Source organism: Lissotriton helveticus, chromosome 12, assembly GCF_964261635.1.
Source record: "Lissotriton helveticus chromosome 12, aLisHel1.1, whole genome shotgun sequence".
In the NCBI taxonomy this organism is placed as follows: domain Eukaryota; kingdom Metazoa; phylum Chordata; class Amphibia; order Caudata; family Salamandridae; genus Lissotriton; species Lissotriton helveticus.
Genome location: NC_136073.1, coordinates 425,037,443 through 425,053,263, shown reverse-complemented (window position 1 = coordinate 425,053,263; position 15,821 = coordinate 425,037,443). Strand labels below are relative to the sequence as shown.

The 15,821-nt window shown below is 45.2% G+C and overlaps 1 protein-coding gene across 1 annotated transcript in view; it reads right to left on the bottom strand.

The window, feature by feature from the left end:
• Positions 1 to 15,821, bottom strand: part of RBL2 (RB transcriptional corepressor like 2) — an 817,437-nt gene that overhangs the window by 372,824 nt on the left and 428,792 nt on the right. The window contains exon 14 of the mRNA XM_078670248.1: positions 1,942 to 2,053. Within this exon, the coding sequence (XP_078526374.1) occupies positions 1,942 to 2,053 (112 nt within the window). The remainder of the gene's footprint in view (positions 1 to 1,941; positions 2,054 to 15,821) is intronic.

Here is a 15,821-nt window from a genome sequence, read left to right as displayed (position 1 = left end):
TATGTGGAATCCCATGCTGGAGTAGTGGAGTAAAGATAACAGATGCCTAACTTTCACCAACAGAGTGCAAGTGTTGGGCCTCTTGTCATGTGAAAGACTGTCGGCACATGAAGATGAGCGATTTCCCCTTTCATCCTCAGTCTGCGGTTTTTGCCTGCGGTTTTTGCCTGCCTTCTCTTGTGCTGGCAAAGGTGGTGGCAAGGGGAGGGGTGGGTGGGTCTTGGGCAAGTCTAACTGTATATCCTGGTTGACATTTTTATTATATGGGTGGGCTTGCACGCCATATTAATGTCTGTATCCAAAAATATTTGAAAACAACAACAAAAAATCATGGAGATATTGGTCCAGCAGACATGCAGAATCTCCATAAAGAGAGTGAAACTGCGTGAAGCTAAAACCTTTAACATCATGGACTCTTGCCATTTTGAATCCCAGTCTAGAAAGCCTCTAGGGAAGGCGTTTAGGTTCTGTTTGGAAGGTGAAGCTTCAACCCATCAGATTCTACAGCGACAGGTATGAGGAAAAAACTTTTGATTATCCAAAGCATGCCTATGGCATCAGGCAATTGTCTGTGGTCTACTGAGCTCTCATTGGCTTCTTCCAGGAAGCCAAGACAGATTACAATAGAACCTTGTTAAATAGGCGCAGAGATCTTCAACTGCAAACTTTCAATCAAAGCTACTAGACTTTGGCAATCCGGCGAGAAAAGTCAATTCCAAAGTTTCTGTAGCTTTACTACCATTGTGGTAAAGGATGATACTTCCTCTATTCCTCTACTGGAGTACCAGATGGGTAAGAGATGTCATTTTTCTGAAGAGGTAACCTGCCTCAGATTAAGAAGAAGTAGACTGTCGGCTCCTGATTCAGCATTTTACATGCTGCAATAATCCTTATCAAACATGTCTAAGGCGTCTGAATCCAATGACTCCACCATCCCACCATGATTCCTATGAAGACACTGTTTTCATGGCAAACTTGTACCTTCTCTTGTATGAACAGGATACATTTAGCCAGCTTTAAGGGCGTTGCCAGTAAATGCTCCAAATGAGTTACGGGGCCTGGCTCTGAGAGCAACATCAAGGATGGCACAGGGTAGGAAGCAGATGGTGCTGCAGTCAACAACGTGTTCTTAGACAACAGGGTCAGAGACTGTGGAGGTGTCTGAGTTACTGGAGTTGCCAAGGCCAAAGGATGAGGCTGGCCCTGATACCATATCTGTCCTAATGATGATTAACATAACCGTGGAAGGACTTAACCAGTAAACAGTCAACAGACTTAGTTGGGCATTCTAGATGAATCCTCTGCAGCTTCGGAATCGGCTCCAAGGATGGTTTCCTCAAGTAAGAAAAGGATTTCCCCTTCTTATGGTATGCTTTTGTAGGAAAACCTTTTTGGAGATTGCTCTCTCACAGAATACTTAACTGTAGGAGAAGAGGTAATCTCTGACATGTCCTGCCAGGCCTTGGCCAAGAATAACTTGCATTCTGCTCCCTGTTGGATTTAGGGTGCATCAGGGAACACGAATCACAGGCCATGGTCGAATCCAAGAGGCACAGGCAGATAATGTGAGGATCTGATAGAGCCATCTGCTTGTGGTACTTATGAAATGAGTTTGAACCCTGAAACTACCCAAGGAGTCATTTGGTCTATTCACTGTTGAGCTGACAAGAGTTTTGATGGAGAAGAATTAAAAAAGCTCCTAAGTATGTTGATAATGTTTGGAAAAATAGAAACTGGTGTAAGCACACAGGTAAGTGACTATTGTACGCCACTAATGTTTTATCCAGCATGCAAAATCACAGCTGGAGGCCCATGGCGGTGCTGGAGAAGTACTACTCGTAAAATCTATTCCAGACCAAGCAGGCACCTTCTGCTGATTTTCTAGGGTACAATGGAAGTGTGTATTCTACAAAAACAATTCCAGTTCATTGTATAACTTACCTCTTCCAACGCCTCCATTCTCAGCTCGAATTTCATTTACTCTCCTTGGAGTCAACGGTGAATCTGCAACACTGTTCCCACTGGGTTCCTCAAAGTATTGGGGTGGCATTACCTAGGGCACAATCATCAATGCTATCATTGTATTGTTAATGTTATTAAAAACTACTTTGTGACATTTTCAGTGATTTAAACATGTGCAGTGTTTTTTGTTTGATTATTAAAGAAACCAAACTATTAAGGAATCACCTTTCTAAGCAAACGGTAGACATTAAACAGAGTCCATAAGGACGTTAGGGAGGTTGCTCTCAGTTTGGCTGGAAATGGGGTACTTCTTAAGACCCACTTATACTATCTAGTTTCCTTTAGAGGAGAAACTCCCTGCCACTTGACTACTGCAAAGTAGCACTTTTTGTAAATTCCTTTCATAATGTTTAGATTTACCCTGTTAGGAACAAAGTCAGCTGAAAAGGAAGAGCCTTAATTTAACAAATCAAAATATACAAAGCACAACTAAACACAAATCTGTTGTTTTTTTATTTATAAGCAGCTCTGGCATTTGTTTCTTTCAACATGTGAGTCACTGTTGACCATTTACTTCAAATGCTCTATTAAATGAGTTCCAAGTATGGTAACATAAGGGTACCACATGAATTTTACAAGTATTGCTGATTGGAAAAGCATGCTCATTCTGCATTCCTCTGAGTATGAACAGATATATGTTCCATAAACAAGGGCAATAACCTATAACACAATCAGAAAAACATCCTTGCTGTAGATTTAACTCAATCCTGCAGAAATATGTTATTGTCTACATTGCAATGTGCACATTCCAGAAGGAGTGAGGTATTTTTTTGTGCATTATATAAGGTGCAGGCATTGTGCACTATAAATCTCTTAAAATACTGCAGTTAAAATCATTTTTTAATTACACACATTTCTGTACAGTCAATTATAAAGAAACCGTCAATGATCAGAAAGATTCTTGACTGAGCTCCTGATACCTGTAGTCAGTTTTCTTCGACTGCTGACTTGTCTTCCTTTCAACCAGGAAATATTTATGACACAAAGAATACCCATTTTGTCCTAGTAAGGAAAATGCTACTCACCAGTATGCATCTGTTCTTGGCATGTAGAGCTGCAGAGTAGTACACTATGCATTAGATCGCCATCTGGTGTTGGGCTTGGATAGTTGCACCTTGTTGGACGATAGTGCGCCTGGGCATCGACTCCATCCTTAGATTGTTTTTCGCCATGATGGGAAACGATGGAGTTAGTAGAAAAGAAAGATGTCCGTGTGTATATCTAACTAAGATAGTACTGGAACAGATACAGGTTCCGGGGAGGTGGGTGGGCGTGTCCTACAATGCAACTCTACATGCCAAGAACAGATGCATACTGGTAAGTAGCATTTTCCGTTCGAGACATATGACCTGCAGATAGTACACTGTGCATAGACTATACAGCAGTATCTCCCCTAGCAGGGGTCACCTGTATTAGTTGCAGTAGTTTGAAAAAGTGTTTTAAGAACAGCTTGGCCCACAGAAGCTTGTTGCTTGGCTTGCACGTCAACACAATAGTGTTTAGTAAAGGTGTGTTGTAGACCATGTTGCTGCTTTACATATTTCTTCTAACGGAATGTTCCCTAAGAATGCCATAGAAACCCCTAGTTTACGTGTTGAATGCGCCATAGGGGGAACTGTTAATGTACGTTTTGATTTTCGATAGCATATTTGTATACATTTAACAATCCACCTTGCAATCCCAGATTTAGAGATGGGATTCCCTTTATGTGGTGAAGAGAAAGCTACAAACAATTGTTTGGTTTTTCAAAAGCTTTTAGTTCTGTCAATGTAATAAAGTAGTGCTCTTTTGACGTCTAGCGTGTGAAGAGCTCTTTCTGCTACGAAGTCTGGGTTTTGAAAAAACACTGGTAATTCTACTGATTGGTTAAGATGAAAAGCAGAGCTGACTTTAGGAAGGAATTTTGGATTTGTCCTGAGAACTAACTTGTTACGATGTATTTGTAAGAAGGGTTCTTGAATGGTAAAAGCTTGTATCTCACCTACTCTTCTAAGAGAGGCGATTGCGATAAGGAAAGCTACTTTCCATGTGAGGAATTGAAGTTCACATTTATGTAAAGGTTAAAATGGGGGTCCCATGAGCCTAGTAAGCAAAATGTTGAGATTCCACACTGGAGAGGGTGGCAATCTAGGCGGAATGATTCTTTTAAGGCCTTCCATAAAGGCTTTAATTGCTGGTACTTTAAAAAGCGACAAATGTTGTCTATTTTGTAAGTAAGCAGCAAGTGCTGCTAGATGTAGACGTATAGAGGAGTATGCTAAATTACATCTTTGCAAGTGTAGCAAATAGCAAATGATGTTCTGGATGGATGCATCCAGTGGATTGATATGATTGTTAGTGCAGTAAATGGCAAATCTTTTCCATTTTGCTGCATAGCAAGCTCTGGTTGTAGGTCGCCTGGCTTCTTTAATGATGTTCATACAGTCCGGCAGAAGGTCGAGGTAACCGAACTCTAGGACTTCAGGAGCCAGATTGCTAGAGTCAGCTGAGTTTGATCGGGGTGCCTTATTTCTCCATGGTTCTGCGTTAGCAGTGATCGAGAAAGGCGTAGTTTTTGGTGTGGGACTAGTGAGAGTTCCAGCAGTGTGGTGAACCATGGCTGATGTGCCCATGTGGGAGCTACTAGTATCAACTTTAGAGACTGCTGTCGGAGCTTGCGTACTACTAGTGGAATTAGTGGGAGTGGCGGAAAAGCGTACGCAAATCTGCCAGACCAGTTCATCCATATCGCATTGCCCTTGGACAGCCGGTGTGGAAACCTGGTGGTGAAGGTTGGGCATTTTGCGTTTTCGTGTGTGGCAAACGGATCTATGTCTGGTTGGCCCCACATTTGGAAAAATAGAAGAAGAACTTGAGGATGTAGTTCCCATTCGTGAATCTGTTGCGTCTGCCGACTTAACAGATCCACAATCGGATTGTGAACTCCTGGAAGATGTTCTGCAAGGAGGTATATGTTTTGTGGAATGGCCCACCTCCAAATGTTCTGTGCGAGCTGGGACAGCTGCAGAGAATGTGTGCCTCCTTGTTTTTGTATATAATACATGGCTGTCATGTTGTCCGTCCGGATGAGGACAGCCTTGTTTTGTACATTGAGTTGGAATGATTTCAGCGCTAGGAATATTGCTAATAGTTCTAGATGATTGATGTGGAGCACTTTTTGTTGAGTGGTCCATTCGCCTTGAGTGGTGTGATTGAGGAGATGGGCTCCCCATCCTGTGAGTGATGCGTCTGTTGTTAGAACTATCTTTGGAACTGACTCGATGAATGGCCGCCCCTTGGATAAGTTTGTTGTGTTCCACCACTGCAGAGAGCGGTGTGTGAGGCTGTCCACCAACACCAGATCTGTAAGTTGTCCTTGAGCCTGATTCCACTGAAGTGCTAGACATTCCTGTAAGGGACGCATTTGAAGTCTTGCATATGGTACAATAAAGATGCAAGATGCTATCATGCCTATTAGTTGCATGAACACTCTGGCTGGGAGAGAGTGTTGTGTTTGAAATGTGGCTATGAGGGTCTGTATGCTGGATATTCTAACTGGATTGGGATATGCTAGAGCTGTAGAAGTGTTTACCGTAGCCCCTAGATATTGCTGTATCTGAGCGGGCTGGAGATTCGACTTGGTGTAGTTGATTGTGAATCCCGAGTCGTGCAATGTTTGTACGGTTTGGTGAGTGTGTTGAACACACTGGTTGGATGATCTGGCTTTTATTAGTCAGTCGTCTAGATACGGGAAGACATGAATATGTTGTCTTTGGAGGTGTGCTGCTACCACTGCCAGGCATTTGGTAAACATTCTGGGTGCGGTGGTTACCCCGAATGGAAGGACTTTGGACTGATAGTGTTGTCTGTCTACCATAAACCTTAGATACTCTCTGTGAGAAGGATGTATTGGAATGTCTAAGTATGCATCCTTGAGATCTAGTGTGGCAAGGAAGTCTCCTTTTTGGAGCAGTGGAAGCACTTGTTGGAGAGTGATCATATGAAAGTGATCCGAGTGTATGCACAGATTGAGGGGGTTGAGATCGAGTATTGGTCTTAAAGTCACATCCTTTTTGGGTATTCGGAAATACAGGGAGTAGACTCCTGTTCCCTGATGGAGCAGGGGGTCTGGCTCTATGGCTTGCTTTTGATGCAGCAACAGAACTTATTTTAGTAGCGTACGATGTTTTGTGGACATGGGACGCTGCTTGGGTGGTATGTTGGGGGGTGGGTAGCTGTAGGTTCTAGGCAGTAACCATGTTGGATAATCTGTCTTACCCACTTGTCTGTTGTGATGGAATTCCAGACAGGTAGGAACTGTGATAATCTTCCCCCGACCGCAGTGGAATTGTCTGGGGGGAGTGGAGGAAAGTCACTATTTAGAGGCAGGGGAGGTACGAGTGTTATTGTTACTTCGTCCTCCGCCTTTGGTATTATTTCCCCTATAACCTCCTCTAAAATATCCTCTGTTGGGGGATGTTTGCGTGGTAGCCTTGAATGAGGATGAAGTGTCTGTACTGATATTCTTTGAGACTCCTCTGTAAAAAGAGCGACAAAAAGAACCTCGTGTTTGTGGAGACTGTAAGGCTCGGGAAACATCACTTACAACGAAACTTTTACAACGCACTACCATTACAACGCGGTCATTACAACGCAAACCATTACAACGCATTGCGCTGGGGGGCGCTCTAAGATAGGGAATAGGTTAATTTACTATCCAATAACCTTCCCTAGTGTCCACGGGGACTGGAGTTGGAATAGTAAATTAAACTATTCACTATCCAGCACCCAAAAGCGCTATGCGTTGTAATGGTATGCGATGTAAAAACCGCGTTGTAAAGGCAGGAGTTGTAATAGCCTGCGTTGTAACGTCATACATCCGTAAGGCTCCCATGGACTTTGCAGTCTCTGTGTCCTTCTTCATTTTTTCAAGAGTTGTGTCCACAGCCGGTCCAAAAAGGTGTTCTTGATTGAACGGCTGTTTTAAAATTGTTGTCTGGACCTCTTGCTTAAAGCCTTAAATGCGTAGCCAGGCATGGCGTCTGAGCAGTACACTGGTGTTAATGGATCTTGAAGCAGTGTCTGCTGCGTCAAGTGCACATTTAATTGAGGTATTTGTTATCAATTTTCCCTCTTGAATGAGGTCATTTGCTTGGGTTTTATATTGGTCTGGCAAATGCTGTAATAGGGTCCCTAATTGGTCGCAGTGTGCCCTATCATATCTAGCCAGTAATGCCTGAGTATTAGCTATGCGCCAGTGATTGGCAGCTTGCGCTGCTACTCTTTTGCCTGATGCTTCTAGCAGTTTGGATTCTTTATCTGGGGGTGGTGCATCCCCTGATGTCTGTGAATTAGCACGCTTCCTAGCATTAACACTACTAGTGAGTCTAGAGGCAGTTGTCCTTTAATATAGACTTGGTCTTCTGGGGCAGGTCTATATTTTTTATCAATTCTAGGATTTAAAATCCTGGCTCTTACCGGATCTTTAAATACCTCAGGGGCATGTTTAATGACCCCTTTGATCATGGGTAAATTTGTACTGATCTTTGGGACTGTTCAAACGTGTCTAAAAGGGAATCCTCTTTTGGTGTGTCATAGCACACCATGAAAAACTGCAGCTCTATTAATGAATTGGCCAAACCCAATATTATCATCAGGAGGAGATGGTTTTGTTGGGTATGGGTGTGGGCTTGAGAGGTTTATGGAGTCTATTGGGTCATCAAAGTCCCAGTCATCCCGTGGTACCTGTAAATCATCATCATCATCATCATCATTATTTTGTGGTGGTGTATGTGGTGGGGAAGGTACAGGCTGTGGTGTAGCTGGTTTAGGGGGAAGAAGTAGATTAGAAGGGTGTACAGGGGAAGAAGGATTCATAGGTGAAGTGGCACAGTGCTTCTTTACAGGAGTATGTGGTTTCTTGTTGTTGGATAGCACAGCTATCACATGTCATGTTTTTGGGTCAATGAGGATTTTCTTCTGTTTAGGATCGACAGGATCTGGCAGAAACAGTTCCTCATCCTCGATAACCGCTTTCGGCACAGTTTTTTTCAGTTCCGATCGTGGTTTAATGTTGTGGTCTTTGGCCTTAGGAGGCATGGAAAAATCCTTTGGCACGGTTTTCGGTTCCGAACACTTGAGTTTCGGAGCCAGATGTTTAGGCTTTTAAGTGTTCAAAGCCGTTTTCTCACTAGGCTTGTTCGGGCCGGTTTGTCTTTGAGCGCTGACGGAATCGAAACCGGTTTCGGAGTCGAGTGTCCTTTTGGCTTCGGTATCGAAGGCGCCTGTGGTACTACCACATGTGGTTTACTCGGTACCGAGGTACTGGAAGGCTTATATTTTTTCTTCGGAGCCGGGCTCGAAGGTGGAGCTTCTGAAGCATGTTTTCGGATGCCACTGGGGCCAGCAGGCGAAGTCTTCACCAGTGCCTTTTGTGATGGTGGGGTTGGGGCAGGGGCAGCAGTACTCACTCGTTGACCAGGAGTAATGGGGCCATCTTAGTCCTCCGCCTCTGCCTCTGACACGATTTTGAGTTCTTCGGAATCTTCTTCAGGGACATCTGGGCCTTCATCAAAAATGTCCACTGGACCCGGAGCTGATCTCTGCGCCATTATGTGTCGTCGAGCCCGGCGATAACGAATAGTCTTCTTCGATCGAAAAGAAGCGCAGGCTTGGCAGCTGGACTCATTGTGTTACGGCGAGAGACACAGGTTTCAGACCTTATGATGGTCGCTGTGTGGGAATTTTGCTCCACATTGGGGGAATTTCTTGAACGGCGTCCTTTCCATGAGCCGTAGGCCCAGCGGCGTCGATAGGCCCCAGGGCCCGGGTCCACAACCGGAATCAAATAGATGAAGACGTCAAAGTTTTAGCTAGGATTTTGAAGATTTATAGATGTTTTGTGCGTCGCAAAAGAACAATAGTTACTTACCTGTAATCTGTGGTTCTCCAGTATTGTTGTCTTTCATAGATTCACATGCCTGAATCATTCCCCGTCGTCGGAGTGGGAGTCCCAAGGTACATAAAAAAGCAATAATATGCAATAATATCCTTAGAAAACTTGGTAATAACCAACCAGGAAGTAAAGTAGCCCAAGCTACAATAGAAAAAACTTCCACACTCATGACTAGTCATTTTGCATAGTCCAAACTGCAGCCAATCAGGCGAAGGCACCCACCAGAAAGTCCTCTCCAGAGGCTCAGGCTCTCCGATTTTCTCGCACAGGAGTGAAGGTAAAAACCAACCTAGCCTATGAGCCTCTGAGGGGAGGTGAGCGGGTTGCATGTGAATCTATGAAAGACACCAGTACTGGAGAACCACAGATTACAGCTAAGTAACTATTGTTCTTCTCCAGTATAGGGGTGTCTTTCATAGATTCACATGCCTGAATCAGAGTTGATAGCAGTATATATTAATGCTTGGAAGACGCTATTTGTAGCATAAGTTTGTGTATATGAAAAACACATAATCATATAAAAAAATGCCTCATTCCTAAAAGCATAAGAATTTGCAGTTACCAAGAATGTACATAATGATAGGCATGAAGTAAGCGTCTGGAAAGCAGTAAAGAGGAGGAGGAAAAACAGAGGCTCACCTTATCTGAAAACATTACGCAGAACTGCTTGACCCACTGAAGCATCAGTATTGCTGGCTGCATCCAAACAATAGTGCGTGGTGAAAGTATGCCTGCTAGACCAGGTTGCTGCTCTGCAGATTTGCTGAAGAGGAACACCAGCGAAAAGAGCAGTCGATGAAGACACAGCCCTTGCAGAATGAGCCCTTGGAGTTGCCTGTAAAGGTATTCCTGCTTGTATATGGCAAAAGTCAATAGCAGCAGAGAACCGTCTGGCTATGGTTTGTTTAGACACTGCATGTCCTTGTCGTATCTTTCCATAAGCGATGATCAATTGATTGGATTTGCGTATTGCAGAGGTCCTTTGTAAATAGAACTTTAAACATCTCCTGATGTCAAGTGTATGCAGTGCTCTTTCCGCAGGGGATTGCGGATTAGGAAAAAATGTCCTTAAGATGACTGGCTCGTTCTTTGTTGGGGGGGGGGGAGAGCGCCTGAAGCACGGCTGTGGCTGACTGATCTAGCCTACTGTAGAGATCAGCTTAATTGTTACTATGAGGGGCTCCCTGAGGCGACAAGACCACGGGATATATGGACTTCATTTACGCTCTATATGCTCTCCCTGGATGATTCTGACAGTGAGAGCAATGCGAGGGCTGCCTCTCCTGAAGGAGGTGCTGAATCCGACTGAGTTGTGAATGAGGGAGCGTGTATCGGCTGACCTGCACAATGTCTTTGAGTACCGGAAGCCATTGGGGTCTTCATGACATCGTAGCTGGACAATGGATCTAATGCCTGTATTGTTCCTTACCACTGCTCTTTGACTCACTGTGTGTAGGTCTTTCAGCAACTGCCGGCCTGGGTTGCTACTTACCTGTTGTCAGCGGGAGAATTACCTTAACGACGATTTATTTTACAGGTTGGGACTACTCACGAGGACCAGGGTTGGGGGGTGGGGGGTAGTTTAGGTTTTAAGGAATTGTTGAGTTTGGTTCTTCACTACATTGAAAGAGACCGAGATCCTCTCAGGACGTTACGGCCAAGCCTTCTGGTGAACTATGTACATTTTTGATGCAATCGTCTATTGTGCCTTCCTGAGTCGAGTATTCATAATATGCACTCTAACGCTAGTGTCGATTCTTACTGGCTTTACTTGTTTTACCTGGTACACTGATTGCAGCCGGCCCTGGCAGAGGGTTGTAGGCACAAGGCTGTGTATATGTAACTTGAACAATAAAGGTCTTTCAAAAAAAAAAAAAAAAAAAAAAAGATGACTGGCTCGTTCAGGTGAAAGTCCGAAGGCACCTTAGGCATACATTTTGGGTTCGTGCGGAGCACTACTGAATTAGACTTGAACTGTAAGAAAGGTGGATGGACAGTGAAAGCCTGGACATCACTGACTCTTCTAGATGAAGTCAAAGCCAACAAAAGAGCCACTTTCCAAGTTAGGAATTTTAAATCCACTCTGTGAATTGGTTCAAAAGGATGGCGCATAAGCTGCGCTAACACTATATTGAGATGCCAAGATGGAGGTGGATGACACACCAGAGGAAACATTCTGAAAAGTCCTTTAAAGGACTGCTGTATTATCCTTGAAGAGTAAAGGGAGGTGGACCCATCTTGACGGTACCTCGAAATGGCTGCTAAGAAAACCTTTAGTGTTGCGTGAGAAAAACCTGACCTTGCCAGGTGTAAGAAAAAAGGCAATATCTGATCCGGCGCTGCTTGAAAAGGATGAATCCCAGCTGGATGACACCAGATACAGAACCTTTTCCATTTAAGTCTGTACGTCTTTATCGTAGCAGGTGCTCTTGCATTGGCTAGTACCTCCTTACAATCCGCAGAGATATTCAGATGGGCAAATTCAAGGTACTCAGGCGCCAAGCCGCTAATTTCAGAGAAGCCGGGTCCGTATGGTAAATCTGACCATTCTTAATGGAGAGGAGATTCGGTACTGGTCGAAACTTTATTGGATCGCACAGAGGAGAAGGAGCTCGGTGAACCAGTACTGGCGAGGCCATCTGGGGGCGATGAGAATCAGGCGACACGGCTCTTTCTTCATCTTCCGGAGGACTCTGGGAACCAACGGTATCGGAGGAAAGGCGTAGGCATATATTTGAGACCAGTTGATCGAAAACGCATTCCCCTGAGAGTCTTTGTGGGGATGCCAGCTTGCAAAGAACAGGCATTTGCTGTTCTTCTTGGTTGCAAAGAGGTCTAGATCGGGATGACCCCACTGCTGGAAAATCCGATCCACTGTTGGTTGATGAAGTTCCCATTCGTGAGTGGACACACCTTGAAGGATGCGAGCTGACAATGGAGACCGGTCAGTGCTGGTGTTATTAGATATGTCAGCCGCATATGATACGGTGAACTATACCATACTGGTAGAAAGACTGAATGGCCTAGGGGTCAAAGGACAAGCCCTGCAGTGGCTGCAATCCTATCTATCAGGGAGACAACAGGAGGTGACAATGCCGCCGTTTGAGTCTAGTAAGTCCCCAGTACACCATGGGGTGCCGCAGGGGTCTGCGATAAGCCCCATCTTGTTCAACATCTACCTGCGCCCTCTGCTTACCCTTGTCAAGTCCTTTGGAATTGAACTGATCAACTACGCGGACGACACCCAATTGGTGTTTTCCCTAGAAGGGAAACAGGCGGTGTCCATGGATAAGTTCCAGGAGTGCATGTGCCAGACAGTAAGCTGGCTCAAACGAAACTCCCTACAATTTAATGGGGGGAAGACAGAGGTGATATTCTGCCCTACTCCCTCTAGCTTACAGCTAAGATCGATACCCGAGTTTAGGCTTACCCCTGAAGAGGATCCCCTTGTCCCCGCGAAAACGGTGCGTAACTTGGGGGTATTAGAGGATGGGAGTCTCCAAATGGAATCTCAGGCTAATAAAACTGTCAGCGTCTGCTTCTCTCTGTTGCGGATGCTGCGACAGATTCTTCCTTTCCTGCCTATAGAAACCCGCTCACTGGTAGTGAGGAGCGTAATACTCAGCAGACTGGACTACTGCAACGCTCTGTACTTGGGTGCCCCACAATACACCTTACAGAGCTTGCAGAGAGACCAGTCTATGGCAGCTAAGTTGGCGCTAAATAGGCCACAAAGGTCTTCTACAAGTCTAGCTTTAAGGGACCTACACTAGTTGCCCATCAAAGAGAGAATCTGCTTTAAATCTCTCTGCATTGTGTATAAAGCGGCACATGAGGAGGGCCCTATTCCACTGCAGGAGAGGTTTATATGGCATAATCCAAAAAGACAGCTTCGCTCCTCGAACGCAAACCTGATTAAGATCTCTAGGTTTAGGAAAACCAGAATGGGGGGCAGAGCTTTTGGGGTGGCTGCTGCACGACTATGGAATGATCTGCCCCAGACCATCAGACAGGCCAATTCATGGACCTGTTTCAGAAAGAATCTGAAAACCTGGTTGTTTTCTAGGATGGAAAACTAGTTCTCTCACTGCCTATTACGGGATGATAACGTGCTGACCATCACCATATCTAAAAGCGCCAGGATACCCGTAGGGTGACAGTTTTGCGCTATATAAGTGCTTTTTACATTACATCTGCTGAGGGTGTCCGCAAGAACGTTTGCAGTTCCAGGTACATGAACAGCCAAAAGATTGAGTTGTATCGCCCATGCCCAAATCTCCTGGGCTTCTTGAGATAGACGAACCGACCGAGTTCCTCCCTGTTTGTTCAAGTAATGCATGCTTGTAGTATTGTTTGTGCGAACCAATACCGTGGCCCCTTAATGATTGCGCGAAAAGACTTGAGGGCAAGGAAGATGGCTCTTAGCTCCAATAGATTGATGTGCCAGACCTTCTGTTGAGGGCTCCATTTCCCACTGACCGTCAGCCCTTGAAGATGTGCTCCCCAATCCTCGAGGGATGCGTCTGTGGTGATTGTGAAGTTTAGCGCGTCTTGAAGGAACGCGCAACCCTTCCGTAAATTTCTCTCCTGAATCCACCAGAGAAGAGCCTCTCGGATGAGAGGGGTGACTCGAATGAGATCTTCAAATGAGCCGGAGACCTGCAGCCATTGTAGGTTGAGTTCTTCCTGAAGAGGCCTCATACTGAGGCGGCAATTCAGTATCAAAGGAATGCTAGAAGAAACCATTCCCAGAAAAGACTTGAACAGTCGGACTTAAACTGACCTTTTTGATAGTAAAATCCGGGCCATGTCTTGTATTTTCCTTTGCCTCTCGTCCGATATGAAAGCTCGGACCAGTTGTGTGTCCAAGGTTGCTCCCAAGAAAGCTTGTCTTTTGGACGGTGCCAGTTGTGACTTACTGAGATTGATGGAGAGACCCAGTGACTGGAAGAGAGACAGACACCGTTGGACATGGTTGTCTGTGTTTGCGTAAGAACTCGCCTTGATTAGGCAATCGTCCAAGTAGGGAAATATTTGTATTCCCTCAAGCCGGAGGTGTGCTGCTACTGGGGCTAGGACCTTCGTAAACACTCTGGGTGCTGAACGTAGTCAAAAGGGAAGTACCTTGAATTGAAAATCCCTGCCAGCCACTCTGAAACGCAGGAACTTCCTGTGACGGGGTAAAATGGGATTGTGGAAATACGCATCATGAAGGTCCAAGGTGGCCATGTACTCTCCCGCTGAAAGAAGATGCAGTATTTCTTGGAGTGAAAGCAACCGAAACGATAGTTTTTTCAAGTACTTGTTGAGGGCATGAAGGTCTAGAATTGGACGCCATTCCCTGGATTACTTCCTTATTAGAAAGAATCTGGAATAGAATCCTGTTCCCCTCTGAACCTGAGGGACCTTTTCGATTGCTCCTTTTTTAACATCAAATTGATCTGGGAAAACAACTCCTTGAGATGAGCTGGGGGGGTGCCCTTTGGGGGAACGTTTGGAGGAAATTTTTCGAATTCGAGGGCATGGCCCTTGGCTACAATATCCAAGACCCACCTGTCCGACGTTATTGAGGACCATTTTGAGTAAAATGTTGAGATTCTACCTCCAATTTTTATGTGGGAATGCAGCAGTAGCGGTGGCAGGTGATGAAACTCATTGCCTTTTATTTGAATCCTTTCCGCGGTAGGCAGGCTTTCTTTTATTTTGGGAATAATTTGTGTTGTGCTGGCCGTAAGACTGAAAACGTTGGGATCGGTAACGTTGATTCCCTTGTCTGTAGGAATATTGCTGACTATAACCTCCTATAGTATTGGACGATCCACGCCCTCTCGTACCCCAAAAGGGCGGTTTCCGAAATTGTAAGGTGCCAAGGGACCTGGCTGTTTCCGTGTCTTTTTTGATTGTCTGCAAGGCTTCCTCTACCTGCGGGCCAAACAAAAATTCCCCGTCGAAAAACATGTCCAATACCTTAGCTTGCACCTCCTGGCGAAACAGTCGCTTTTAGCCAGTCTTGCCTGCGTAGGACAGCAGCCCCTGACAACTGTCTCAATCCAGTCGAAGCCACATTAACTGCAGAATCTATAATCTCTGCCGAGATTCTCTCACCCTCCTGCAGTATTTTCAGAGCTTCTGCTTTGGAAGGTTCTTGAAGCATGTTGATATACGGCGAAATGTCAGACCACATTTGCCGGTCGTACCTGCCCAGAATGACTAAAGAATTGGCAGCCCGGACTGTAGTTGCTGCCATTGTAGACACTCATTTTCCAATAGAATCCAGACGCCTGCGGTCTCTATCCGGTGGGGCTGCGATCGGGGAGGAAGGATTTCTGGACCGCTTCTGTGCAGCCTGTACGATCACCGAATCTAACTTCGGGGGTCCTATAAGGCAAGCTGGGGACTTTTCAGGTGCCTTATATTTTTTATCTATTCTCAGCAATACTGGAGGGATAGATGCAGGAGTTGACATCACCTTAAGTCCCTCTTTCCAGATGAACTCAATAATTGGTATCGACTTAGTCTGCTTCCTTGGCTGGTCCTTGAAATCATAGAGGAAGCATTCCTCTTGTGTAGTTTCCATCGGAATAAGGAAACGTTTTGTAGCTCTTTCCATCAGCAGGTGGAAACCTGCAATATCCACTGGAGGTGAATCTGCAGTAACCGGAGGTGAAGGAGAAGGTGTTTGGACATGATAATCGTCCCACTCTGACAACAAAGAACTGTCATCAACTTCACCCTCTTCTCTCTCCTCTTCGTCAGATGATTGGTGTTCTTCCGGATTATGAGAAGCTACAGGCGAAGGGGGCCTTGGAGACCTGAAATCAGACGTGGACGCTTGCACCACAGGCGTAGGAGGCACAGAATCCGC